Source organism: Pelodiscus sinensis, chromosome 1 (genome assembly GCF_052426305.1).
Source record: "Pelodiscus sinensis isolate ZL-2025 chromosome 1, ASM5242630v1, whole genome shotgun sequence".
NCBI classification, from domain to species: Eukaryota; Metazoa; Chordata; order Testudines; family Trionychidae; genus Pelodiscus; species Pelodiscus sinensis.
Window position 1 is genome coordinate 186,866,976 of NC_143052.1, and position 26,368 is coordinate 186,893,343.

At 40.6% G+C, this 26,368-nt stretch overlaps 1 protein-coding gene across 8 annotated transcripts in view; it reads right to left on the reverse strand.

Moving 5' to 3' along the window:
* The window catches only part of TIAM1 (TIAM Rac1 associated GEF 1), a 294,242-nt gene that overhangs the window by 104,938 nt on the left and 162,936 nt on the right, over nucleotides 1-26,368 (reverse strand). For all 8 annotated transcript variants that reach the window (XR_016347939.1, XM_089773622.1, XM_075910641.2 and 5 more), the window contains 3 exons: nucleotides 25,142-25,320; nucleotides 18,326-19,305; nucleotides 1,997-2,444 (listed from right to left, as the gene is read on the reverse strand). Coding sequence is in view for 7 of the 8 variants with exons in the window: in XM_089773622.1 (XP_089629748.1) it covers nucleotides 1,997-2,444; nucleotides 18,326-19,294 (1,417 nt within the window). In the remaining variant the exon portion in view is untranslated. The remainder of the gene's footprint in view (nucleotides 1-1,996; nucleotides 2,445-18,325; nucleotides 19,306-25,141; nucleotides 25,321-26,368) is intronic.

Here is a 26,368-nt window from a genome sequence, read left to right on the forward strand (position 1 = left end):
CAGAGATGTTGCCAGACCACAGAGGTTCAACCTGTAGTATCTACAGTCTCCAAATGAGATCATCGCCTCATTGTACTATGTGCTGTACAAATTAGAGATGTAATTGTGCAGTCGATTAATTGATTAACCAATAAGCAAAAGATTATCAGTGAATGCTATAACACACATTTCCCACCACCCTTGCCAGTACATTTTTTAGCAGGCTGGCCAGCAGTCCGGTTCAGTCCCATCTTGCACTGGGTCCACAACCTACCCCCGCTGCAGCTCTGCATTTAAAGTGTATTAAGAGCCAAGCAGGTAGGCAGCCTGACTCATTTCCGTCTCGCGCCAAGTCCAGGAGCTTAGACTGCACCCCGGACAGGGGCTACTGCTACCCTGCACTGCTGCCTCTGTATGAGAGGCAGCAGCATGGGATGACAGGCAACCGGTCAGTGGGGGGACCTGGTTTTTAAACCGGCTCCCCTCGCAGACCAGCTCCTGCCTGGCACCCCACGCTGCTGCCTCTGATACAGAGGCATCAGGTCGGAGTAGCAGGGGGTTCCTTGGAAGTGGGGCCGAGGACTAAAGAATAGTTGAGTAACTGATAAGAATTCATGAGGTTAATTGACTATTCAATTTAACAATGAGAGAGAACCCCTACCCTGAAGAGCTTACAGAGTGAACAAGACAGACAAATGGAGGCAGGAGAAAAAGGTTCAGAGAAGAGAAGAACTTTCCGAAGGGTCAAAAAGCAAGTGTGCATACCATAAATAGAACCAAGGTCTTCTGAGTTTCAGACCAATGCCCTGTCCAGACCAATGCTCAGGCCGCACTGCAGGTCCTGTTCATACCATTCAAGGACTTGTCCAAACGACAAGTTAAAATTGTGCTATAATTATTTATATTCTACCTAGCCCAAAGAACCCCAGAGGTGCTGGAACTAGGTATATGGGAGATGCTGAAGTTCCCCCGACTTGAAGTGGTTTCCATTATATAACAGGATTTACAGTTTGGTTCAATGACTCTCAGCACCTCACTATACAAATTGTTCCAGCACCCCTGAAGAACCATCAATCAGGATAAGCACCCCATTGTGGTAGGCACTGCATAAACATGCACCGAGACACAGTCCTGTCCTCAAAGAGCTTATCACTGAATGATAGCTGTCATACAGTGGCTGCTAGCAGATTTCTAGCACCAAGTTCACAGAAGACACGGATTTAGTTTATAACACTTTTATAAACATGTTTTTTTCAGAAAAGTGTGCGCGTTGGTCAGGAAAGCCATATACTAGATGCAATGGTTACTAGCTTGATTTTAAGCAACTTAATTTTGACAAAAGCACATATCACAACTGTGAGGGAGTGACCATGAAAAAAAATCCCCAAAGAAAATCAAGAACATTCTCTGATACATCCCTACTAATTTTACAAAATTTTCCAGTAGTTTTTGGGAAAAAGTTCTAGGCCACCACCATAGATTTTTGTTTCATTACTTCTTTTTAAAACAAACATAAAAGAAACATGCACATTACCATTTGGTAGATGTGCCTTGTCTAGTCAATGTATAATTCGATATTTCACTCAATTCGATAAAATCATTAAAATAATATGGCTTAGGTGTTGTAATGAATGAACATTCCATTAAACAGAGATGTCTATATTGCTGAATAATGTCTCTTTAAACAAAAACTCGCTGTTATTGTTTTGATTCCGAAAGTTACATGGATTTGTAAACCTGTTAATGCCACCTCCATAAACAGTATAAAAAAAGGCCACCTTCAAGTACTTGTTTTGGATAGAAAAAACAAAGAATTACATATTAAAAGGCCCATATTTTGCACTTAGCATTATGTGGGCACAGAAGCATACCCAAGCAGTGCTCATGGAGGGTTCACAGCTGACCTTTCTTTGCATAGTGATAAAAACATTTAAAAATTAAATTCTGTGGTAACTCACATCCTCTATGATCCTCTGATGCCTATTTGAAATGAATAATGAAAATATATCTGGTGTACCTTTTAAGGAAACCCAATAATGTTTCCATTTCCTGCGTGTAGCTGACTCCACTTTCTTATTCTTTTTGTGCACCAGAAAATTTTTTACTGCAAGAGCCCCAGCTTTCCGTACAGTGCCCTGGCTAGCCGTAAGGAGGATGTCAGACTGTCCTGGAGAACTCAAGGTACCGCTGCTTTGCTCATCACTCAGGGTCGAGCCAACTTCCTCCAAGTTATCGCTGTTGGTAGTGCTCATTTCCAGCTCCCTTCGGAAGTTCTCATACACTCCCTGACGGTGGCCATCTCCCGCTGAGCTGCTGCCGCTGTCACTACCAATGAAAGCTCGACTAGCCGTTGGAGAATAGCTAGAGTTTGTAGCATTTGAACGTCTGGAAAGGAGGTCTGTATCGGTGGTTGCGCCCTCAATCCCACTGTCAGCAAATTCGCTCCCTTCACCTGCATTCACATCCTGGTTAAAAGAAATGAAACAACATCACATGAAGGTAACTGATGTCCCAACCTACTGTGGCCCTGTGAAGAGGCTAAAAGAGCCTAAAGTTTCCCCAATTGTATTAAACTTGTTCATATTCCTACCCTGCTGGATAGTGGGAGCTTCCTTAAATCTGCCTTGTGATGACAAGGCACTGGAAGAATAGGTATTCTAGCAGGGCTTCAAGCAACAATTTAGGAAAGACCAAACAGTTTTAGTATGTGTCCCACCATCTTAGTAAGTTGCAGGGAGAAGGGAAACAGCTTAAACTGTTTACCCGAGAATAAGGGTATGTCTGCACTGACACTTGACTGACAAAACTTTTGCAGTTCACAAGTGCTTAAATCCTCCTATGAACAACAAAGCATGGCTAACCCTGGAAAACCACTGCTGTATTATTGACCACCTCTTCCCTAGCTGAATGATAGTAAGAGGTTTTCAAGAAGGAAAGCATGTGGCAGCAAAAAACAACAGTGTCTGTAGAAGTAGGGGTCACCCATAAGGTTCACAGAGGAAAACACTGATACAATATATTCACACCAACAATAGAGGCTGTATCTTAGCCATCCTATGATTGTCACTTGACAGTTATATAATTGAAGATGTACTTTTCCTGTAGGTGGATATATACTAAAAATTGTGGCATTCCCACTCCTACTTATTCTCAGAAAGTATGCTGGGCAGCTTGATGCATCATTCCTTAAATGATGAGCTCTTGGGAGGAACATTTCACTGGAAAGAAAATTAACTTTTCCAGCTAATGAGCCAGTGGGGATTTCCTCCTGAACCGACAGCTACCTAAAGGCCTGCAGCGGCAACTGCTGCCTACATTCCCCTGGCATACTGTGAGAGCTGAATGAGGGCCTAGGGGGTTTCCGAATGTTGCGGAACTGGCAGATGAGGAGTTCACTCTCAATGGAAGGACTACTTCTTTATAACTGCTACACATCAGCAGAGACTTGGGAGTCTGTCTACAGGCACAGACTAGAAGAAAAACTATTTTCTCACCCACTCAGTAAATCCAGTACAACCAGTCTGTTTTGATTTCAATGCCTTCATTAACGGAGTACCTTCTCAGACCCCAATCCTGCAAGCTACTCTGGACTGTTGTACCCCTTCATTCACACAGCACTCCACTGATTTAAATGGGACTCCACATGCGTGCAGGCCAGGATCCCCCTACACAGAGTAGCTTTCAGGGTCAGGATCTTATTTAGTGCTGTACCATACATCAATTTTGAAACCATCAATCTCCCCACTTAATTGCAATACAGAGAATTTGGGGTGCTGAGAGAAACATCAAAGCCAGTGCCACTGAGAAACCACCCATTTACAACAGCCTGTAACAGACTGATTATCTGGCAACTGATTTTCTCAAACTGCAGTAATGTGCAGGAAAAACACAAATTTTTAATCTAAGTTTCTAAAATTCTGTATGTGGCAGATAGTGTACATGTTGACGAAAGTCACAAAATTCCCACCAGTTTTACATCCAAGCAATTCCAGTTCTCTCAGTGGACTTTAAATTAGTATAAAACACCCCCAAGATCTTCCAACAAACCGAGGTCTACACTACCACTTCAGTATAATTTAGCTAGCTCAGGTGTGTAAATAAAGCACCCCTCTGAGCAATGTAAGTTACATCGACCTACGTGCTGATGTGGACAGCATAATGTCAGCTGGAGAGCTTCTCTTACCAACATAGCTACTACAGCTTGTGGCAATGGATTTATTATGTCAATGGGAGAACTCTCTCATTGGCATCATGCATCTTTACCAGACATCATGCAGTTGCAGCTGCATGATGTAGCATATTTAATGTAGATTAGTCAAGAGATTCTGGCCATGCAAACGGATTAGAATCTGAATACATAAAAAGAGAGAATAGATCAAAACCTGTTGCCAATTGATATGCATCCAGTGCTTGTTCGCTTTAGGAATTACAGTGTCACATTTAGTGAGATAAGTATCTTAAATGGTCTGCTGTATAAAACAATTGGTCTATAGGTTAGTAAGGTTAAAAGCATTCATCAGACAGGTTTTGCCTTCAGGGTTTATACTGAACTATCTGCTGGTTCCCATCAGAGGACTGCAGTCAGTTTGAGAGTGTCAGATGAAATTTTCTAATGACACCTTGAAATGTTATAGTCTGCACACTAATAGGGGCTCAATTGAAGAGTTCAGCAGAAAGTCACTGGGGGTTATTATACATTTTCAGAAGAAAAAAAAGTCAGAAATTGAACATGTTGTGCACTGAATCAAGTGGAGGAAGGGCAGATGAGTTTTGATTAAGGAATGGTAGAAAAATTAACAAACATGGGTGACTGGCTTGATTTTCAAAAAGTAATGCGCACCCATGGTTCCAGCTGATCAACTAACAGAGCTAATATAACTTCATGCACCCACATTTCAAAATTTTGGCCAAAAATGTGCGGAGTGCTGTGATTTACACAGATAAAAGGACAGACCTATATGCTTCTGTTAAAGAATACCCAATCATTAGCCTATTCATTTATAAGCCAATCCCCCCCCCCCCCACACACACACATACCTCACCCAGGAGGCATAAAGATCTTGCGCAAAAAGGGGTTTTTGCACAAAAAGGAAATGTCCACATTCATGTTTTGGCGCAAAAACCTCTTGTGCAAAACGGACTGGAAGATATTATGCAAATGAAGCACGAGAAAATGCTAATCCGGGCTTCATTTGCATTGCCTCTTCCAGCAAAGCACGTAGTGTAGCCGTAGCCTCAGAGAAAGAGAGCAACCTATCTCCTCAAAGGAAAGAGAGATTAAGATGCTGAAAAGAACAAACACTCATGTTTTAAATCTCAGAACCAGAACAAGTTCTAATCCATAAAGAATATGAACTGAACAGACATAGATAAATTTGCTCTTTTGACTGAATGTTGGTATTTGGAGTCAGGGAGAAGACAGGAGCATTATTAGTCTATAAACTGAAATAAACAAAATCCAGCAGGAGCAGTGCAGCCATCTAAGATAAAAATAGCACTCTGCTTAGGAAGTGGATAGCTATTAACGCAGCATTCCAAGGCTTTTACCAGAGCTTCAATGCATCTGCAGAGGATGATGGAAGAATTGGCACAGGTCCTCCAGGGATTTAACTTGCTCACATACACATCTGAGCATGCACTGGTTTTAAATATCCAGACTTTATTTGAAGATGCTCAACAAACTAGAGAGCTAAGGGCGAGCCCCAAGCCTGTGGACGCTCCAGGTACACATGCCTGGATAGATTCACTACAGAATTTTAAAATCCACAGTAAGATCCAATACCATTAGTTGTTACCAATGCTGATTGAACACCAGCATGATGACTTCCTACCACTGACAATAAGAATTACCTTCAGAAGAGCCCTGCATTGAAGAGTATTCCAACTTTGTCAAACACACAGAGCAGTATCAAAGACTTAGTGAAAATATTACCAATCTAGTTATGTAATACTATATATATTATCTGATACACGTGAATCAGGTTTCACATAAAGTAAGCTAGGAGTAGAGAGTATGACAGGCTATTATACAATATCAAGCAAGCAAATAAACTAGTTATTGTAGTGTCTGCAAATCCATTTGATGCCAAAGATACATTTGATCATACAGCATGGCCACATTTCTTGAAATTCCTTGATTTATTTAGGAGATATATAAGACCTCATGATTCAGAGAATAAGTCAACCTCAGAGATTAGGAAAAAATCTTCCCTTGTGGAGAGATGATTCTGTAACTGACTACTGCAAGATTTCTTGCATATTCTTCTGAAACAGTTAATCCTAGCCAGTATTCAATGTAAGCTGTGTGCTAGTGTGGCCACTCAGGAGAAATTCAAATGCCACCCAGCTGGTTAGCTGAGCGCACAGAGCTAGGTTTTATGTTTCTATTGGTGGTGGAAATTTGCACATGCATCAGTGCACATAAAATTTATTCCACACATGAATGAAAAAATCCATACATAGATGGAAATGACTAGAAGGAACATTGATCCTGGCTCCTGTCAGAGACAGACTAGAAGAACAGCTGGTCTGATCCGATATGGTGACTCTTACATCCCTAAATAATTCCTTCTCAGTTTCCACTCCTATTTGTGTTTAGCAATAGAATCATTAGCAATTAAAATTCCACAGTATTCTAAAATTGTACATCACTTGTTATAGGCATTCATTTGCAAGCACCGGAGAAAGGTATTAAAATGGAATGGGTGCTCAATGAAACTGAAAGGGTGCCCTTGTGATCTTATGATAGTCTTCTGTCAAGCACAAAGGTGTATCTTTATATGACAGCCATGTTGCTTTGCTCAAGCCTCACTATAGCATAACTTGACCCTTCAAACTAATAAAAAAAATCTACTGTTAAAATGACTTCAGGCAAACAACATTTTAGAAGATGAGTTTGCCAGAAAAAGAATAAAAAACTTTTGGAAACTGTAGGTAAATTATGGATTTCATCCCTATCTGGCTTGGAGTAAATGTTTTAAAGCAGCAACAGAGAAACCTGAAGGTATCCTTGTATGATACCCTCGCTGGAAGGAATACAGTCTTGAAAGCTAATGGAAAGCATACTGTATTAAGCTGATGACATATAAATTGCTTAAGAGTGAGAGGAACTGTAACAATGACATGAGACCAACATGGGATCACAATTCTGGATAGGCCATCTCAACCAAAAATTGGGAGTTGATATTGAAAAATATTTGGAAGACTTATGTAGACCGGTGACATCTAAAAGAATTAAACTGAATGGCATCCACTGATCAACAATGGCAGTGCAAGGCAAAATAAAGGTTTATGTATATTCTAAGGAAGTGCCTGAAAGTACTATGGACTGAGGTATAGTGAGAAGTTAAGTGACAAATTGATACAAAATTATTGAGTCTGTTGCCTTTGGAAACTGCAGTAATTTACAGATGCTGACATTACAGCTATTGGTGTTTCCTTCTCAGTCAGTTGCCTTGCATACACATTAAATAGAAGGGGTGACAAAAGATAATCAAGGCCTAGACCAAGATATAACCAAGAATTCAGCTGAACCTAAATTCTGCAGCCAGCCACCCTGGTTTCTGTTCTGCGCAGGTGAGACAAATGAAAACTCTAAGACCAGTTCTAGTGAATTAAAAAATTGAGATTTTTATTGTACTAAATAAGGAAAGCGTAACAGTACAATATTCCTTGGGATGTTTATTTTTTCAGTCAATTCAATTTATGTTTCACTGCCCTCCTCCCCACATTTTCCACTTTCAGCATGCTGTCGGTGGGGCAAGCTAGGTGTTTTGACAGCTGGAGAAGAGACAGTGGAGATTTTTGTCCCAGGAAGGGGCAGGAAGTGGTTTGGTGTTGTGCACCCACAAAGCAGTTGAGAATGGTAAGTGGACATATATCCTTTCCCTGGCTCCCTTTCTAGGATGGACTGGCCTGGTCTATAAATTGTGGGCAGGGGGATGTAAGCTCCTTTTCCTTCCTCAGCAAAAACTGACAGCAACCAGGTGCCTCTTGTCACCCCCATGGCTGAATATCTCTGGTAAAACTTCAGCAGTGAAGTAGTTAATAACGCTAACGTGCAAATTTCTTCTACTTTCAGAGTTAGACAGCTGGGTCAGTTCAGGTTTGCTATACATTATTGTTTGAGGCTGTCTGAAGACTTGGGAGGACCCTGCTCCATCAGTTTACACTCTGTTCATATGCCGAAGTTTTCCTTTGAAGCTATGTGGGCTACAATTTTTGTTCTTTAATAATGAGAGCACAGATTCTAGAACACACAACACGGTAACAGGATAATAGAATCTTCCATGTCAAACAGTGTAGAGCATTACCGAGGGATCTTTTTCATGGTTTCAGCCCTGATTTCAGCAGGACAGGACTAAGGGCGGCAAAATAAGACTGAAACCTAGTAAAGTCTGATTCTTGAAATCCTTGGTATATAGCTCTATATTACAATATCTTTCTATACCCTCAAAGATTCATAGAGACAGTTCCCTCTTTGCTGTCAATAGCAACACAGAAAGTCTCAACACCCAGATCTTAGCATTCTTGAGGGCTGTATTTCTCACCCATTTTGCTTGTGGAAGACATGCTGAACTAGCCCCTCAAGGCTCACTTTTGTTAAAACCCAAACGTCCACCCAGATGAAAAAATACCTATTGGGAAATAATGCTAAGCATAAAACACCAGGGGATTCTGACCACAACTGAGTTAAATAAACAGTAACATACTTCATCAAATGCTCCACAATAAAAACATAGGGTTAGATTTATTTTCTCTCATTAAAAGTCAATCCCTTGAAAATGTCACTGAGGGGGTGGAAGAGAGAAAAAAGGAAAAGTAAACTAAAAAAAACAACAACAACAAATCAGAATCAAAGCAAGTCATTTGGGAGGCATTCACCTGAACAATTACATAACTGAACAAAGCAGGAAGATGTCTGCTAAGTTAGATGATAACTAGGTCATAGAATAATATACTAAAGCATTCTGAAAATAAAGGTTTTAGTGAAGAAACAGTCAAATGGGAGAGTCTCACTATTGCAAATTACATCCAGCTAAGTAAGCACAGTCCCTCGGATGGTCAGCTCTGCCAACTATCTTTTGTTTTTACATGGGAAGTTCTAGAAACATACAATATAGCCCGTAGATATTACAATTACTGGGATGGCAAAAGCACTTTACGTGTATAAAGTTCACAATCTTAGTGTTAAAAAATGGCCATGGAACTAGATCAGATAAATAGCTGTTAATTTTCTTTCTACTAAATGTAAACAAAGGGAGAAACAAATCCACTAGAATTTTCAAGTCCTATTAAAAGTTTTGCCCAAGGGTCCAAAAACCTCATTTCCCCAAGACCGTTCCCCTAACGCCCATACGTATGTGTGCTGGGACAGGCCTTTGGCTAGTGTTTGCTTTAAAATATCTGAAATGATTATATCCAACATATTATTCAGTAGGCCCAGTACCATATCTGCGGTGCCACCTGCCATTCTACCCCCACTCTGCCTGCCCCGCTGCTGCCTCAATTAGGGGCTGCTGCCAGAGCACGAGCTGCTGTGAACAGGGGCTACGGAACCAGGCACGAGTCGGGACTGCTCAGTATTGTCTCGTGCTGGCTCTGGGAGTTAACCCTGTGCTGTGGCTTTGCAGAGCACCTCTCCATGTCAACTAAGCCAAATACTCACTCCTTAACATCCTTATTATACAGTCACATCCATACTAAGAGTAGTTAGGGATACATCTGAGACCTTTGGGCAACAGTATTGGGATGAATGAAGGAGCAACTCTGTTCACAATGAGAATTAACCACATAACTTTGCTAAACCAGCATTTGAAAGAACAAGGTGCATATTAGGACAGAGAGATAAGAGAAGGCCACTAACTTATACTTCTCACATATATTTTAGATTTTCATAAAGTTACTGTGTGTCATTAAATTAGATGTAATTACATTAAATTATAACTGTTTTCTGTTCTCTCATTTGACTCTAGGTGGCCTAAGAATATGTTTGGAATCTTCTTTCTAGTATTAAACTACAGGTTTCACCTCCCTAAACTGGGACTCTTTCATCCGGATCACAGATGTTCCTGGAGAAGAGAGCCCCAGGGCAGGAGGGCCAGGAGCTGAAAGCCACGTGCTTGGCAAGGATGGTGGTAGTGGGGCCAGGGCCTTAGCAGCCCAGCAGCGGTGCAGTAGCAGGGGCAACCCCACCAGGGCCAAGGCAACCCAGCTGGGGCCAGGACAGCGCATGCATGCCAGCCCAGCTGCAGGGCCCAAAGCCACAGCAGTCTGGATGGCAGCAAGGCCAAGTTGCGGCAGCCCTGCAGGGAAAGCCTGTTTGTGGCTGCGGCAGTGGAACCAGGGCTAGAGCAGGCCAGCAGCTTGATCAGGGCCAGAGACCAGGGGCAGTGGGACCAGGGCAGCTCAGCCACTGCAGTGGGGCCTGGGCTGCGTGTCGCCATGCCAGCAGTGGAGCTGGGGCAAGGCAGCCGTATCACCTGGTTAGCAGCGTAGCCGAAGAAGCCAGCGGCGGGAAGTGGTGGCAGGCTGAGGGGGCCAGTGGCAGGGGACCTCTCTGGTCTGGTAAACTCCCTCATCCAGGACTGTTCATGATCCCGAGGGTGCCGGACCAGGAAGGTCCAACCTTTAGATTATAAACTGAAATATACATATCCTTTGTGGAGATGCCTTACGAGATTTAATAGAAAACTGTGATCTTTCCACAGATTCATTTTTAGCCTGCTATAGAATGTAATTTAAAAAATTAGATACCTGCCGCAGAATTCTAGCTGATGGTACAAAAAACAAATGTACAAAATAACAGGACAGATAAAATTATCTAATAAACTGTTTTTATAGTGCCTGATTTAATTCCTATTGAATCTGACTAGTTTCATACCTATTACATTCTCTACATCTTTTCCATATGGAAATAGCTTAGGATCCATTAGTAGAATACCTGCAGAAACTTACAAATGTTTAAGGAAAGGGTATTTTAAAATGTGGCTAGTCACCACATAAACTGTTCCATTAAATTTGAATTTCAGTAAAGACACTAACACTTTAGAGTTTCTCAAAAACTTCAGTTGGAACTTGGGGGAAGGGGCCAGAGGTAAATAGGAAACAAGCTGGGTACAACAGCAATCTGCCTTCCTGTAAACAGAAATGGGTGACAATACCATCCAAGTAAGCTTTTCCCACCTACATCACATCAGTTCCAAAATCCCAACAGCATCCCAGCAGAGCTCTGCTGGAAGTCTTGACTCAGTAGAACTGAACCTGTAATGTTAACATTTTATGGAAAAATAGAACTGCTGTGTGGGTGCCCCAAAGCCACTTTCTGAATATTAATTGCTTGTACGTATTGAAACTAATTGTCTCTCCAGTGCTGAAAGATCCTAGCACCCAATTAAGGAAAAGTGACTCCCACGTTCCAATTTTAAGGTTTGACCTTTTGTTTCATTTGCTGGAAGCTGAAAAATATTCATCTGTTTATTCTCTCCTGAAATAAGAGGCAGATAAAGAGATTCTATTCACATTTTACAAAAACACAATTGTTGCCAGGCCTAGCGAAAGAACTTGTGACTCAACAGTTACCGTGAAAAATATATGGCTCTGCTTTTCAAAGAGTGCTCTTTGGTGCCTCAGTTGTTTTGAGATGCCTTAAAGCAATGTGATTTTTAGACAACAGTGCTGAACATTTAAAAAAAGAAGAAGACGAAGACGAAGACGAAGAAGAAGGCTCCTTGAAGATGTCCCCAAATGAACACCCCAAAACAGAGCTTCACTAAAATCACCAGCCACTTCTGCAAACTGGGATCATGTTATAAATTAAAGAGCAAGCCATGTCTATGTCCATGTCCATGCAGTTGATGATGCATATGCATTACCATGGCACAGTTTAACCCCCATATGTGCAGCAGCTCCAACTCCTAAATACCTTTTGGGGCATTTGGAGTATTAAAGAGCTTCCTGCAAAAGTCTTTCAGGACCTTGCAGGTTTGGGTCAGAATGGAAAAATTTGGAAAAACAATTGCCTGAAAAATATGCCAAGATTTATGCACATTTAAACTGCTCAAGATAGTTAAGATCAAAGCAGACTGTAAAGAGCTTCAAAAGGATCTCACAAATTTAGGTTACTGGGCAACAAAATGGCAAATGAAATTTAATGTTGATAAATTCAAAGTAATGCACATGGGAAAACATAATCCCAACTACACAATCAAAATGATGGAAATTAATTTAGCTATAACCCCTCAAGAGAGAGATGCTGGGAGTCCTTGTGGATAGTTCTCTGAAAACATCCACTCAATGTGCAGCGGCAGTCAAAAAAGCAAACAGAATGTTAGGAATCATTTAAAAAGGGATAGAGAATAAGACAGAGAATATCTTATTGCCTCTATATAAATCCCTGGTACACCCACATCTTGAATACTGCATACAGATGTGGTCAACTCATCTAAAAAATAATAATAATGGCATTGGAAAAGGTTCAGAAAAGGGCAACAGAAATTATTAAGGTTTTGGAACAAGTGCCATATGAAGAGAAATTAAAGAGACGGGACTTTTCCGCTTAAAAAAGAGCAGACTAAAGGGGAATATGATAGAAGTCTATAAAATCATGGCAGGTAAAAGTTATTTACTTGCTCCCGTAAGAACTAGGGGTCACCAAAGGAAATTAATAGGTAGCAGTTTTAAAACAATCAAAAGGAGGGGTTTTTTTCATGCAGAACAGTGTCAACCTGTGGAACTCCTTGCCAGAGGATATTGTAAAAACCAGGACTTTAACAGAGTTCAAAAAAGAACTAGATAAATTCATGAAGATTAGGTCCATGGCTATTAGCCAGGATGGGTATGAATGGTGTCCTTAGCCTCTGTCAGGGGCTGGAAACGGATGACAGGAGAGGGATCACTTGATTATTGCCTGTTCTGTTCACTCCCTCTGGGGCTTCTGGCATTAGCCACTGTCATCAGACAGAATACTGGGCTAGATGGATTTTTGGTCTGACCCAGTAGGGCCGTTTTTATGTTCTTACGTTCTTATGTTCTAATCTTAAAAATCTGACAGAAAGGAGAGTTCTGGGTTTAAGGCATAAGGTTAGGGCTCAGGAAATCTGGGTTCAGTACTCTGCCACACATTTCCCATGTGACCTTGGTGTCTGAACAAATCTCTCAGTCTTGCTGGGCTTCTGTTCCCTACCTGTACAATAAAAATGATAATACTACCCTACAATGACATTGTGAAGATAAATACATTACAGATTGTGAGACACTCAGATATAATAGTAATGGGGACTATAAAAGGTCATCTGGTTCATAGATTCCTAATTTTTCCATAATTCTGCTTTGCTTCCATCTCCCAAAGCTATCTCATCAAACTCACTAAGGAAGTAGCTCTTTCATTCTATATATCATGGCAGTTTCCTTTTTGCTGTATTTTATAAATAAAGCAACATATAAAAATAATTTTCCTGGTCTCACCAGAGATAAGTCTTGACTAAGAAAGATTACTGCTAAAAATAAGCCTTGGCTTTACTGTATGCTTTTTGGGTTAGGGTCCAGGAGAAAATGTCAACTCTTTCAGATTTTTAATTTTGTTTATTTTAGTTGATGTATTGAAATAATAACTGCTGAGTCTCTTTATATCGATACTCTGAAATTGGATAGGTGTGTCCAATTATACAGGCAGTCCCCGGGTTATGTACAAGATAGGGACTGTAGGTTTGTTCTTAAGTTGAATCTGTATGTAAGTCGCAACTGGCATCAGCCGCTGCTGAAACTGATCAGTTTCAACCGCGGCTGAATCTGGATGCCAGTTCTGACTTACATACAGATTCAACTTAAGAAACCCAGGCGTCCCCAAGTCAGCTGCTGCTGAAACTGATCAGCGGCTGATTCCAGGAAGCCTGGGGCAGAGCAGCTGGGGTGCTGCTGGGTTGCTCCAGTAGCTGAAACTGACCAGCAGCGGCTGAATCAGGACGCCTGGGGCAGAGCAGCTGGGGTGCTGCTGGGTTGGTCCGGAGCGGCGCTGCGGGACCAACCTGGCAGCCCCCAGCTGCTCTACCCCAGGGGTAGGCAAGAAAAGCCTGGTCTGCTGGCCAGGTGGCGGCTTTGCTCGGGTGTCCCTGGTCTGCTGGGAGGGTCCAGCGACTTTGCTGGACCCCCCCAGCAGACCAGGGGGACAGGAGCAAAGCCGCCTAGACGGCGGGAGTCGCTGCCTGGGCGGCTTTGCTCCGGGGCAAACGAGTAAAGTCGCCCAGGCAGCGGGACTCCCGCCGCCTGGGCGGCTTTGCTCGGGTGTCCCTGGTCTTCTGGGGGGGTCCAGCGGCTTTGCTGGACCCCCCCAGAAGACCAGGGAGACCGGGAGAAGCTTTTCTCGCCCCGGAGGACACGGGTGGCGACCCGCCGCCCGTGAACTCCGGGGCGAGAAAAGCCCCGTTCGTAAGTGCAGATCCGACATAAGTTGGATCCGCGTAAGTCGGGGACTGCCTGTACAAGCTACTGACGTGATATCACAAGCTATGTCCGATGAACTGAGACTCAAATTTATTACTCTCATTAAGTGCCTCAAAAGGATATTCTAATAGCATGGGGAATATAGGGGAGGAAAACTACCTCAGCATCTACTAACTGCATCACTCTCCTTTTCGATTACACTCTGGACAAAACTGTAAAGCAGAACTTGAACCTAGCAATTTTCTTTCGATTAATAGAAAATGCTTTGTTTATTACTCCTAAAGGGCAGCCTATTTTTTTGTTTCCTGTTGTTGCTTTTTAACTTGTGCTATATTTAATAGCCTTATTGAAGATGTGAAGAGTTTTTATGCTGATACTACAAAAATGCCTCCAAAAATCTGGATCTTATTTTGAAGTACAAAGCTTCTGCTGTGAGAAGCTGTAGCATCTGTTTTAGAAAGTCATTTTTATACTTAGAGCAGTGCCTCTTCGTGGATCAAACAAACAGCCAACTAATCCAATAGCCCATATCCAGTCACCTCTGCAAGTTAGTGCCAACTGATGCCCTGTTGTCAATCACTCACGTTCTAGTGACCGTCTCATTGACCCACCATGTTAACAGATCCCAACATCTACACTACAATATACTGTGACCAGCCTGGCTCATGCTGTCAGATCTAATCTCCCCTGAAGTGGTATGCTGCCAAAAGCTCAGCTCAGCATCGGGATGCAAATCTGTCAGTCTCCCAAACCAATACAAAGTGCTTTTTCCCCCTCTAGGTCACAGGCTATGGATGAGTATTCTATGCTACACAGATACTAAAATTAAAACATACTAAATATCAGGGTGGTCACCAAAGTACGCCATACAGCGGGAAGCTTGACCCACCTGGTCAGGCTCTTCTCAGGCTGTACTGATTTTTTCCTACTGGCTCTGTTTCTTACCGAATACCCACAGACAGCAAATAAATAGCAGTGAAGACATTATAGTTTACCTTGTATTTTGGAGTTGTGGCATGCCTCAAAGAATGTCCAGTGTGCTAAATGCTCTGTGTTCAAATATAGCTCACCTGTAATGGCTGCACACAGCACAAGCATGGCATGGATGCTGCCTTACTTCTATTTCTGGAGGGGATATTATGCTATTTACCACATGCAATGTGCTGCTACATGCAGCACAAGCCAATACAATGTAACTCAAGCAGAAGGGTCACAGCCAATACAGTGAAACATTCAAAGAAAACAAACTGCAAGCACAATAAAAAGCCAAACCAAAACTCTGATCCCCAGGTTAAAGGAAGTATGTGTGGGGGGAGGTGGGAGAGAACAGCTTTGTACCTTGTGCTCTCCCTGGCTTGGCCAAGCCACGCTTTCGCCACCAATTTCCCTCTTCTTTGGCTGGTGCAGTGAGAATTCACACTCCTTTTTCAATCCCAGATAGGTGAGTACAAGCAGACCAAGTGCCTGGAGGGCTCCCAATCTCTTCCAGATGAAGAGCACTCTTTTCCAAGTGATGTTTTGCTTTGAAATTCAGGCATTTAGGTGAATGGAAGTGGAGGGAGAGCTTCAATCCAAGGGACAATGGGCGTGGGGAGGGTGAATTCTCAGTACTTCCCATCAGGTTGTCTAGAGACTTGGAAGCAGGATTTGAATATGCAAGGTCAATTGTGGGACTGGACTTCAGGACCCTTTTTTTGCTCCAGGACATGATATCTAAAGTGTGGCATGGGGATGCTGTACTTGAATTTGATGAGAGGACTGGTAAGAGACCAAGCTTTTGTAACCATCACCAGGTGGATTTGAACCTGGGACCTCTGGAGCTGAGTATAAGAGCCTCTAACCTCTGAGCTAAAGGCCAGCTGGCTCCCAACCCCTGCTGTAGAGGTCTCTTGGTCTTAACTGTTGCTGTGGTCTAGGTACCACTTACATTGCTCAGTAACCACACTGGGGCTGCATCTAGACTGGCATGATTTTGCGCAAATACTTTTAACGTAAAAGTTTTTTCCGTTAAAAGTATTTGCGCAAGAAAGCGTCTATCCTGGCATGTGTGTAGGGATAACATATTAATGTATTGAAAATGATTCCCCCAAATGGAAGTGACTCCCCATAATTTGTTCCCCACAACTTAAAGTGTTTAGATTTATTAGGATTCTTCTTCTTATTATTATTATTTGTTAAGATTGTTAAATGTTTAGATTTATGATTATTATTGCCCCTTTAGAATATAATATATTAGGTCATGTAACTTAGAACTGTTAAAAATATAATCCTAACTGTTAAGAATATAATCCTATGTAGCCAGAAACAGCCCCCTCCCCCCTCCCCGTGCTCCAGGGCATGCTCAAGCTTGTGCAAGGGGCTGCTTGAAATTGACATTGCAGAGATACATTGTAACAATGCATTGTCAAGCCACTAACTCTGCTATGGGAGCCAAGCCCTGTAATTGACTAAGGGCATTGTTAACTTTACTTAGCAGTCAGAGAATGTTTTAAGCAATACCACCCAGAAACTTTCTGTAACTACAACTTTTATTATTATACAAAATACTGTATGAATGTATGAGAGAGTGCTTGGATGATGAATGAATGGCTCTGAGAGGTGCCAGCCTGAGAATACAGCAACAAAGGGCTGAAGAAGGCGTCAGGTGCCAGTGCAACCAAAAGGTGTCAAGTGGAGAAACTGGAGGTCCACCCGATGAGATCACTGATGAGCACCTGGCAGCCACCCTGGAGACATCAGCATGATACAGCAATTTCCATAGACTGGCATAGGAAAAAATTCCTATAAGAACTGGACTAAAAAACTATGGAATCAGAGTCCAAGGTTCTGCTGCCAGCCCACCAGGAGCTTCAGATGCGCATCTGATCAGGACTTCGCTCCCCACTACCATCACTTGTGTACAGAGTACCTGGCCAGTATCCTGTCACAAGCAACTTCCAGGCTGGTAACTATACACAGAACTTGAATGAATGGATGTATGAATGAATGGTTTTATATATATATATATATATATATATATATATATATATATATATATATATATATATATACACACACACACACACACACACACAAGTGTATAAGGGTTAAGTAGTGTTAGGAATAAGTAGTTAAACAACGTTGTTTGATTCTATCTTTTCTTTATTTTTTTATTATCATCTTTACAATAAATGTGGCTTTTTGCCTTATCCCCCTCATAAGATCCTGCTTGCTTTTATTTGGTACAACATGTGCCTTTGTGCAAAAGATTTGCTTTTGCCAAAAGCATCCGTGCACGTGTAGACGCTCTCTTGCACAAGAAAGCTCCGATGGCCATTTTAGCCATTGGGCTTTCTTGCACAAGAAATTAACGTTGCTGTTTACACTGGCCCTCTTGCGCAAGAATACTTGCGCAAGAGGGCTTATCCCTGAGCGGGAGCGTCAGTAATTGCGCAAGAACCACTGATTTTGTACATTACAAAGTCAGTGTTCTTGCGCAAATACTCGTGGCCAGTGTAGACAGGTGGCAAGATTTTGCGCAAAATCATGCCAGTCTAGACACAGCCTAGGTGTGTGGGTTACACTTTGACCAGATACCCTAAAAGAACCACCAAATAAATAGAATAATCTTCCTCTCTCTCTGCAAACTGCAGATTTGCCCTTCTCAGAGAGAAATGGTTTGAAGGTGAAGGGGAAAAAAACGACAATTGAAATGGAACAACGTGTTACGAACAGTGCATTGATGAAAGTATACCTATACCTGAAGGCATGTTTTCCAGTCCTCCTTTTTTAAAAAAAAGAGGAATATGGAGGGGGAAAGAACATACTTAAAACATCTCAGATCTAAATAAAGAACACTGTTTGGCAAATGTATGTACTTAAAAACGATTTGCAAAAGTGTAAATGGAATAGAATAAAACTGCATTACCTGAGCCGTTTTTGCCCTTCTGCCTTGCATGCTGTTGCTGTGGCTGAGTTGTAGGTTGGTGGCACCTTCTGAAAGGCAGTGAGATTTCCTACAGGGGAGTGTATTATAATTACTGTAGGAAGGAGTATCCTCTGTTGTAGCTGACGCCATCTTACGGTTTCCAATATCTGGAATATCGGACACTAAGTTCCGACAGTAACCCCCAAAGGTGTTTCGTGGGCCTCCATTTATTGTAGCGTTTGAGTTTTTTGGAGAATACAGATCACTCAGAGAATTGGCACGCTGGCAGGTGACCAGCTGCTGGGGACTGTTGCTTGCTTCTGTGCCGCGAATCCCCTCCCCATCCTTCTCCTCAGCTGAACCCAAGATCTCTTCATTGCTTGTTAAATGTTCTTGACTAAGGTCAGACAGTGAAAATTCCAAGCTGTCCTCCCGCCAGATGTCTGCAGATTTTGAACGTTTTTTCTTGAAGCTTGCAGTTTCCATGAAACTTGTCCCATTTGTTGCATATCGATGCTGCCTGCCATCTTCTTCAGCCAAAAATGTAGTGTCATGCCCATAAAGTTGGCTTTCTTCTGTGTCTGGCATGCTCTGCACTGATGCTGCTGTGAGAACAGTGCTGCTGTCCACGCTAGGAGTGACAGAAGAATCGGTGTGGTATGAAACAGGCCTTAAGCCCATATCCACTCTGTCTACCCAAATGGGGCTTCCGAAGTCCTCTAAATTGGCTTCTTGGTTAAAAGGTTCCAGGCCATTTTCTGCCAGTGACTGGGGGATGCTAGGAGTACTGCTAGATCGGGTGCTCACTTCTGAGTTCCTGTGGATAATCTTCCCTGAAGAAGCATGTCTGGTCCGTCGGGAAGCTTTATTTGAAAGGCGAAGTGAACGCGATGTGTGCTTCCGTCCCAGACTGGCATGCTTGTCTCCATACAACGCATGCTCTACATTTTGGCTTTCTGCGTTTCCCATGGTTCTGAGATCTGCAAGATTAAAGAACAGGAAATATTAAAATTTCAAACAATATTTCTATATCAAGATACATAAAATGCCTGTCAGTTGCTCCTAAGAATTGTACAAAGGAAAAGGACTGTTTCTTAAAAGAATCTAGACCCTCTTATCCACAAGTAGTGCTAAAGGATGCATGTTGTTGTGTGTCTACGATCTAAGTACCTCTGCCAAAACATGCGTTGCAACTAACAAGAATTATTTTAACAGCGATGATCAATGATAAAATTTAATCAATCTGCAACATCATTTGTGAACTCAAATATACTTCAGTGAAATTGTGACAAGGTATGAACAGCGGGCCTCAACTACTTTGGTATAAATCAGGAGTATCTCACTGAAATCAGGGGTTACATCAGTGTCAATCAGAAGAGAATCTGGCCCTGAATGAGGTCTTGAGTATGAGCCAATGTATAATGAAACTAAATTGGTAATCTCAGTTTTACATACATCAGTTAAATATACTAACGTCAGGCCAACAATGTAAACTGTAAAAATTAATGTCTCATTGTTTTTCTGTAAGTGATGTGGTACCAAAAAGAAAAAGGTAAGTGCCATTATCTGTGATTTCACTGTTTGGTTATGAACTTCATTTTGAAGCATGAAAAAATGTGAGAGAGGCAGGCAGGAAAAAAAGAGAAAGAGAGAACAATTTTCTGTGATAACATCTTTAGATGGTCATTCTCAACCTTTTCAATACTGGGATTACTTTTTCATACTGGAATCCCCTCCCTCTGAAACAGAACTCCCTCTCATTTAGCCACAGGGAATTGCAGGATATTTACACCCTCCTGTCTCCTGTTCATGACCCCTAAGGGAAAATCCATGTTCACTACATTAAAAGAACAGAATTGTGTATATTTAGGTTCCTTCCAGAGGATGGTCAAAGAGGAAAGAATCTGTGTTTCTAGTTTTTGAGCAACATCTTATATTATTGCAAAAAAAATAACCAAATGAAGACACATTTGAAATTAATAACACTGATATAGACACCAAAGCTACAAATAGCTGCAATTTTTTAAATCAAACCTTGCAGTAGGAAATAGAAAAATGATCACTAATGTTTATAGAATCCTGCAAATTGGTGCTTCCATGCCATCGCCTCTGAGGGAACATGTGAGCTGATAGGGAATCACACTGTCAATTCTAGTCCTAACAACCTTGACAAGTTTCCTTTATGATACTAGTATGAATGACTTTTCAAATTCACATGTGAGTTGTAGCTGCATGACTACCATTGACTAAGAGGAAGTTTTATGGCTAAATACCTGTACAATGCTTTAAGAAATTGGATCAAAGTCCCTAATAAAAACCTCCAAAACAGTCAGTCGTAGGTGCGCTTCACTACATCTAGGCAAACTTTAGATCATTTTTCTTGTAAGTTTTAAAGCCTCAACAATAATTAAATATCCCACTGTATTTAGTTTTCTGTAGGTTGTTTTTAGTTTTAGTAGATGAAATACTGTATCTCAATTTTTCAGTATCTGCAGAATAAGAAACAACAGTGACTTGGATTCTACTCATGAACTCTCTGTCAAAGTATTTTAAGAAATATCAATTTAAAAAAAATCTTCTTTAATCATTCTGGTAATGGGACTTGTGCAGATAGTTGCTGGCTTATCATTAACTGAATTAGGGGAGACATCCACTCTGCATCTTCTCCAAAAAATGCTAAAAACTGCTTTAACTAGAATTGGAACCTGGCTCCTTGAGACCCACAAAAACAGAAGAGGTGCATCTGTATGAGGTTCTACCAAAATGCCTTTGTGCAAGGGCTTCAGAAAACATAATGGGCTACATTCAATCATGGTGAAATTCAACTGGAAAGTCCAAGAAAGAATTTACACCATACAGCCAGATTCATTTCTTCTGTAGGCTGGTACAACTCAGAAAAGTAAATGAAGTTATAGTTACATTTCAAGGATGAAAGTAAGACCAGAATCAAGACCAGAAAGGAACAATTATAATATGTTTGGAAGAGGATAATAGCATTTTTGCAACATAGATACAAACTTAGGAAATAAACAATCTTTGTTTGTACAAAATGCAATATGAAAATAAAAACAAAGAAAATGGTGTACGACTATCTACATATAGACAGAAATGCAATTCTTTAAGAGGGATCACAGGACAAAGACTTCCTGGTTTTGAGAGAGCACTACTAGACTTGAGAAAAATCAATAAATGGTGTCTAAATAGCAGGATAGCATGGGGTGTTTTTCCCAAGGGCTGTAGGTTTCTCCATTATAAGTATGTGCCATTCTTCAGTTACCCAGATGCTCAGAGAATGAATATGATCATGTATATGCATTAACCACCTGAATATACAATATCAGCTACTACACAGAACCTACTTAACCTCACATACATTACACAGAAAAGACTAAATCAATTATGATAAAAACATTCACACTGCAATTCTGTTTTAGCTTCTTTCAAACGCTTGTGGTGGGGTTGTAATTTTTGGCAAATATGTTGGAAAATAGTCAGCATATGAGTTAGGATGTTTTTGAGTTTCCCTATATCACTAACTAGGTCCATCTTGGCTTGATAAAAAAAAAAATCTATCTATCGAGGAGAAAGAGGGGTGGGCACTACCTAAAGCATTCTGACATCTCTGTATCTATAATAAATATGACCAAGTGAATTAAATCACATTGAGTGAGATCCCAAACTCACTGACGTGAATGGCAAAGCTCCTATTGAGCTCTATGCAGCCCAAGCTCTGGGACTGTGCCACCTCTCAGAGGCCTAGAACCCAACATCTACAGCACAATTAAATACCCCCTTTGTCCAAGTCCCGCAAACACGAGTTAGTTAGCACCAGCCCGGTTGTGGGTTTTTAATTACAGTGTCAACTTACCATGTCAGGCCAGAGATTTACTCCTGGTGTAGAAAAATAAATGCATTCAGCAGTAGAGCAATTTTTAGCCAATATACATTAAAATGATAGAGTTGTCAACTGCTGAAGTATAGAGTTTATTATGCAAATTAATTCTTAAAAATAAGTGTTACACTAGATCGTTCTGATCTAGTCAGGACTGAACGTGAATGTTATTTACATTATCTTTGGTTTTCAAAACCTTTAAATGCAACACAGCTAACACAAAGGTGCCTTCTGTCTTTGAAGCTTGGGTCTAAAACAGATTTTTACTCCACTTACTTAAAAATGCTTGCTAAAAACAATTTCATTTAAAAGGATTTTCACTGGCTGCAGAAGTAGGTTGTTACACAGTCATCTTCCCCATTATCAACAGTGTTCCCTATAAACTAAGTGCTTGGGTGGTCACCTAGGAGAAATTCAAGTGTCACCCAGTTAATTAGAAAAGTGTCCACAGCCAGCAGTATGTGTTTCTACTGGTGGGACACATCGGCAAATGCCTTGGTGTATCTAACAAAATTTATTCTGCACATGGGTGGAATAAATTAGAGAGAACATTGGTAACCACTATTATGGTTTCATTTCGAGAAGTAAGTATAGTACATGATTGAAAACAACAGCTCTCTAAGGCTATATCTATAGTGCAATGCTATTTTGGGATACCGGAGTATCCTGAAATAGCCATCCCGCATCTTTACAGCAAGCCCATTATTTTGGGTTAGCTATTCTGATGTCCCTGTAAACCTCATTCTACAAGAAGTAAGGGACGTTTCGGAAGAGCGCTTTATTTCAAAATTTAAATGATGAAATAAGCTATTTTGAAGTAGCATCAAAATAAGATACGCCATTTGCGTGGCTCAAATTGCGTATCTTATTTCGAGTTGCAGTGCTGTGTAGACGCACCCTAACAAAAGACACAGTTCTGCAGAAAGGCCAGAAAGTTCTTAGCACCGCTAAGTATATGGAGACTCAGACCCCAGAAATCAGCAAATGCATCACAAGCCAATGCACAGAGCAAATGGATGCATAGCATTCTGTCAATTCAGCAAATGAATGCTATTTGCTACAGTCCTAATATAACATAAATAATGGACATAATCATGCAAAATGTATAACAAACAAAAATGTTTGCCAAGAAAAGTAACAGAGGATCAGCCTACATTCTCTGAGCAAAACAGCTGGCTAGAAAATGCTTTCATGCAAGGAGCGCTGCAGTTTCTACACAGATAAGAGCTCAGAATCTCTGAGAATGGCTTTCTGAGCACTTCACATTCTCAGGAATATGAACAGAAACATTCACAGGAATGTTTACCAACCCATTTCACATGATGAAATGATGTATGTGCTCGGTACTAGCATCATACTCCCAAGTAAAAAGTTGACCACTGTCTGTTTAGTTGGTGTACACTTGGGTTTTACTGAACTATTAGTCTCCAAATCCTGCAAATCATTACTCAGATGATTAGCCCTTAGTCATTGTTCCAGTGAGTAACAATGATTTAAATAGGCCTGTTCCTAATCCCACTTAATTCAATCAAAGTAGGGTCAGACCTTAAGTAATTGTATGCAGGACTGAGCCATGTTAGAATAAACTGAGATTGAATTAGTCATAAAATAACCTGTCTCAAAGTTAGAACATGAGTAACATTAGTGGAAGTTATACAAAGATTTTGAGAAGACAAGAGTTGCTGTTGTTAGCTTTTTCAATTAATCAAAAGGTGCCTATTTGAATACTATACAAGGTAGCAATAGGATGCCATATAAATCAAGGGTGATTTGCCTCAATGTTTAAAAATGGATATAAAGCAGATGCAGGGGATGCAGCATGCCAAAAATCTGTTCTGAATTTATTTTCCAAAGCTAACAATAGACTGCAGCACACAGAACATGTCACAAGTAACAATTTTAAAAAATATTAGTAGTTATTGTTTCTTGTATCAATATTTTGGAAAAATAAAATTTATAACTTAAGGCACAAAACAGAATATCAGTAAGGAAAAAGTATACATTCTATAATAAACCTCTGGAAAAGCAATGCTTCCTGTAAACTAACTGAATTAGACAGAGAAATAAAATTGTAATTGAGTTGCTGAGTTCTCCCTCAAGTAATTTAAAATAAAACATTGGCAGATTGAAAGAGGATTTTCTAGATGTTACTGGCTGTACTACCATTTCAGAATTTCATTTTTTCTCATTACACTAATTTTTCTCTCTCTCCTATTCCTCCTTTTCTTCAATCAAATATTTATTATAGCAATTACTGAAATAAACCTAACTCACTTTTTTCTTTGACAAATGGAACTTTTGGATTGCAGATGAAAGGATTAAATTTATTAACTTCCAAGTTACATTTGAAGCACCTCACAAGACAGCAGATTGCAAATTTAAAATTAGATTCTGGTGGGAGGTCTTGGTAACAAATCTCTATTTTCTCCTGGAGCTTGAGTTTGGAGGTTGTGAAAACCAGAACAATGATAAAATCAGCAGCAAGCACTTATTCTACTGAAATGAACTTTTAATATATTCGGAAAGCCAACACCAAAGATTTTTACTCAACTCACACAAACTGCACACAATGAGAACTTATAACAGTAACCTGTTTTACTGTCATTAAAATATTTTTTTCTCAAAGAGATTAACGTTCCAGAGTAATCTTCTACCTTTTAGTGAAACATTTCTTTTTTAGAATCCATTTAAAATATATTAAAGCATAGGATGTACTCCAAAAAGGCACAGCAGGCAACTCAAAAGCAGGAGGAGGGAATGGGGGAACAAAGAGGAAAAGATGTCATCAGTAGAGGCTTGATAGAAATTCTAATCCTTTTGTATTGCTAAATGCGAGTAACCATAAACCAAATGCAGTTTCTCCAAATTTTCCCCTCCCACAAACCATACACAACACAGCAAACTCCCAAAGAAAATGTACGTACCTTACAAGGCAGTACTGGTAGCCAATGCAACTTTCCCCAAGAGAACTGTGGCATTTAGATGTATAGAATTGAAAATGATATCAAAATGAACAGTTACTGGAACCACAGAATCTGTCAGCACCTGCCACTCAGCACCTCCATTATTGTCTTGTCAGAGTCTATGAATGTATGCCAAGAACCTGGTGAGAAAGAGGGAGGGAAAAGAAACAGGCGAAGGATTAGCAAAAATGGTTATAAAGGAGGACATTTTCTGCCAAGTCCTATTTTCGTCATCTACTTAAGAAACATTATATAACAATACAGTTCTTAAATTCTGTATTTAAATGATACATATAAAATCTGACAATAGCAGACCTCATTCTAACACTTTATGAAGCCAAACACGGGAATGTACTCCATTCATCTTACCATTTTGTACAGTAAAGAATCTTATAGGTATTGACAAGATACTTTTAAATAATACAGGACTGGAGGCTCTCAGTGACAGTACAAAAAATTACATTTGTATTGGGTTTTCTGGGTTTGGTGGTTGGTTTGAGGAGAGAGAGAGGAAAAAAAGAAATTAAACAAAGTCCCCCATAAAAGATACTCAACACTCCCCTCAGAATTCTGTACATGACTATTTTATACTACTTTATGCTTGAAAATGACATACAATTAGGCTGACATTCAAACTGTGGTAACAATTTTTTCCCTACTGACAAAAGTTCAATTTAATAACATGTACAGCAATATAAGCACTGATCTGATTAACAACTTTAGAAAGGAGTCAGACAAGAGATTGCAGAAAATTAACACGCAGATTATAATGTCAGGTAAATGACACATGCTACAGAAACACACTAGAAGTTTCTGCACAGGTCTACACAAAGGAGTAATTCTAAAGTTACGGGGGAGGAGGGTCCCCTCATGGACTGGTAACTGGTTAAAATACAGGAAACAACGGGTGGGAATAAATGGTCTGTTTTCAGAATGAGAGAGGTAACTAGTGGTGTCCCTAGTGGTAACCCTGGGGTCCATACTGGACCAACTCTATTCAACATATTGCTAAATGATCTGGGGGGGAAAAAAGGATAAACTAAGATAGCAAAATCTGCAGATGATACAAAACTACTGGAGATAGTTAAATCCAAAGCAGGCTGTGAAGAGCTTCAAAAGGATCTCACAAAACTAGGTGACTGGGCAATAAAACGGCAGATGAAGTTCAATGGTGATAAATGCAAGGTA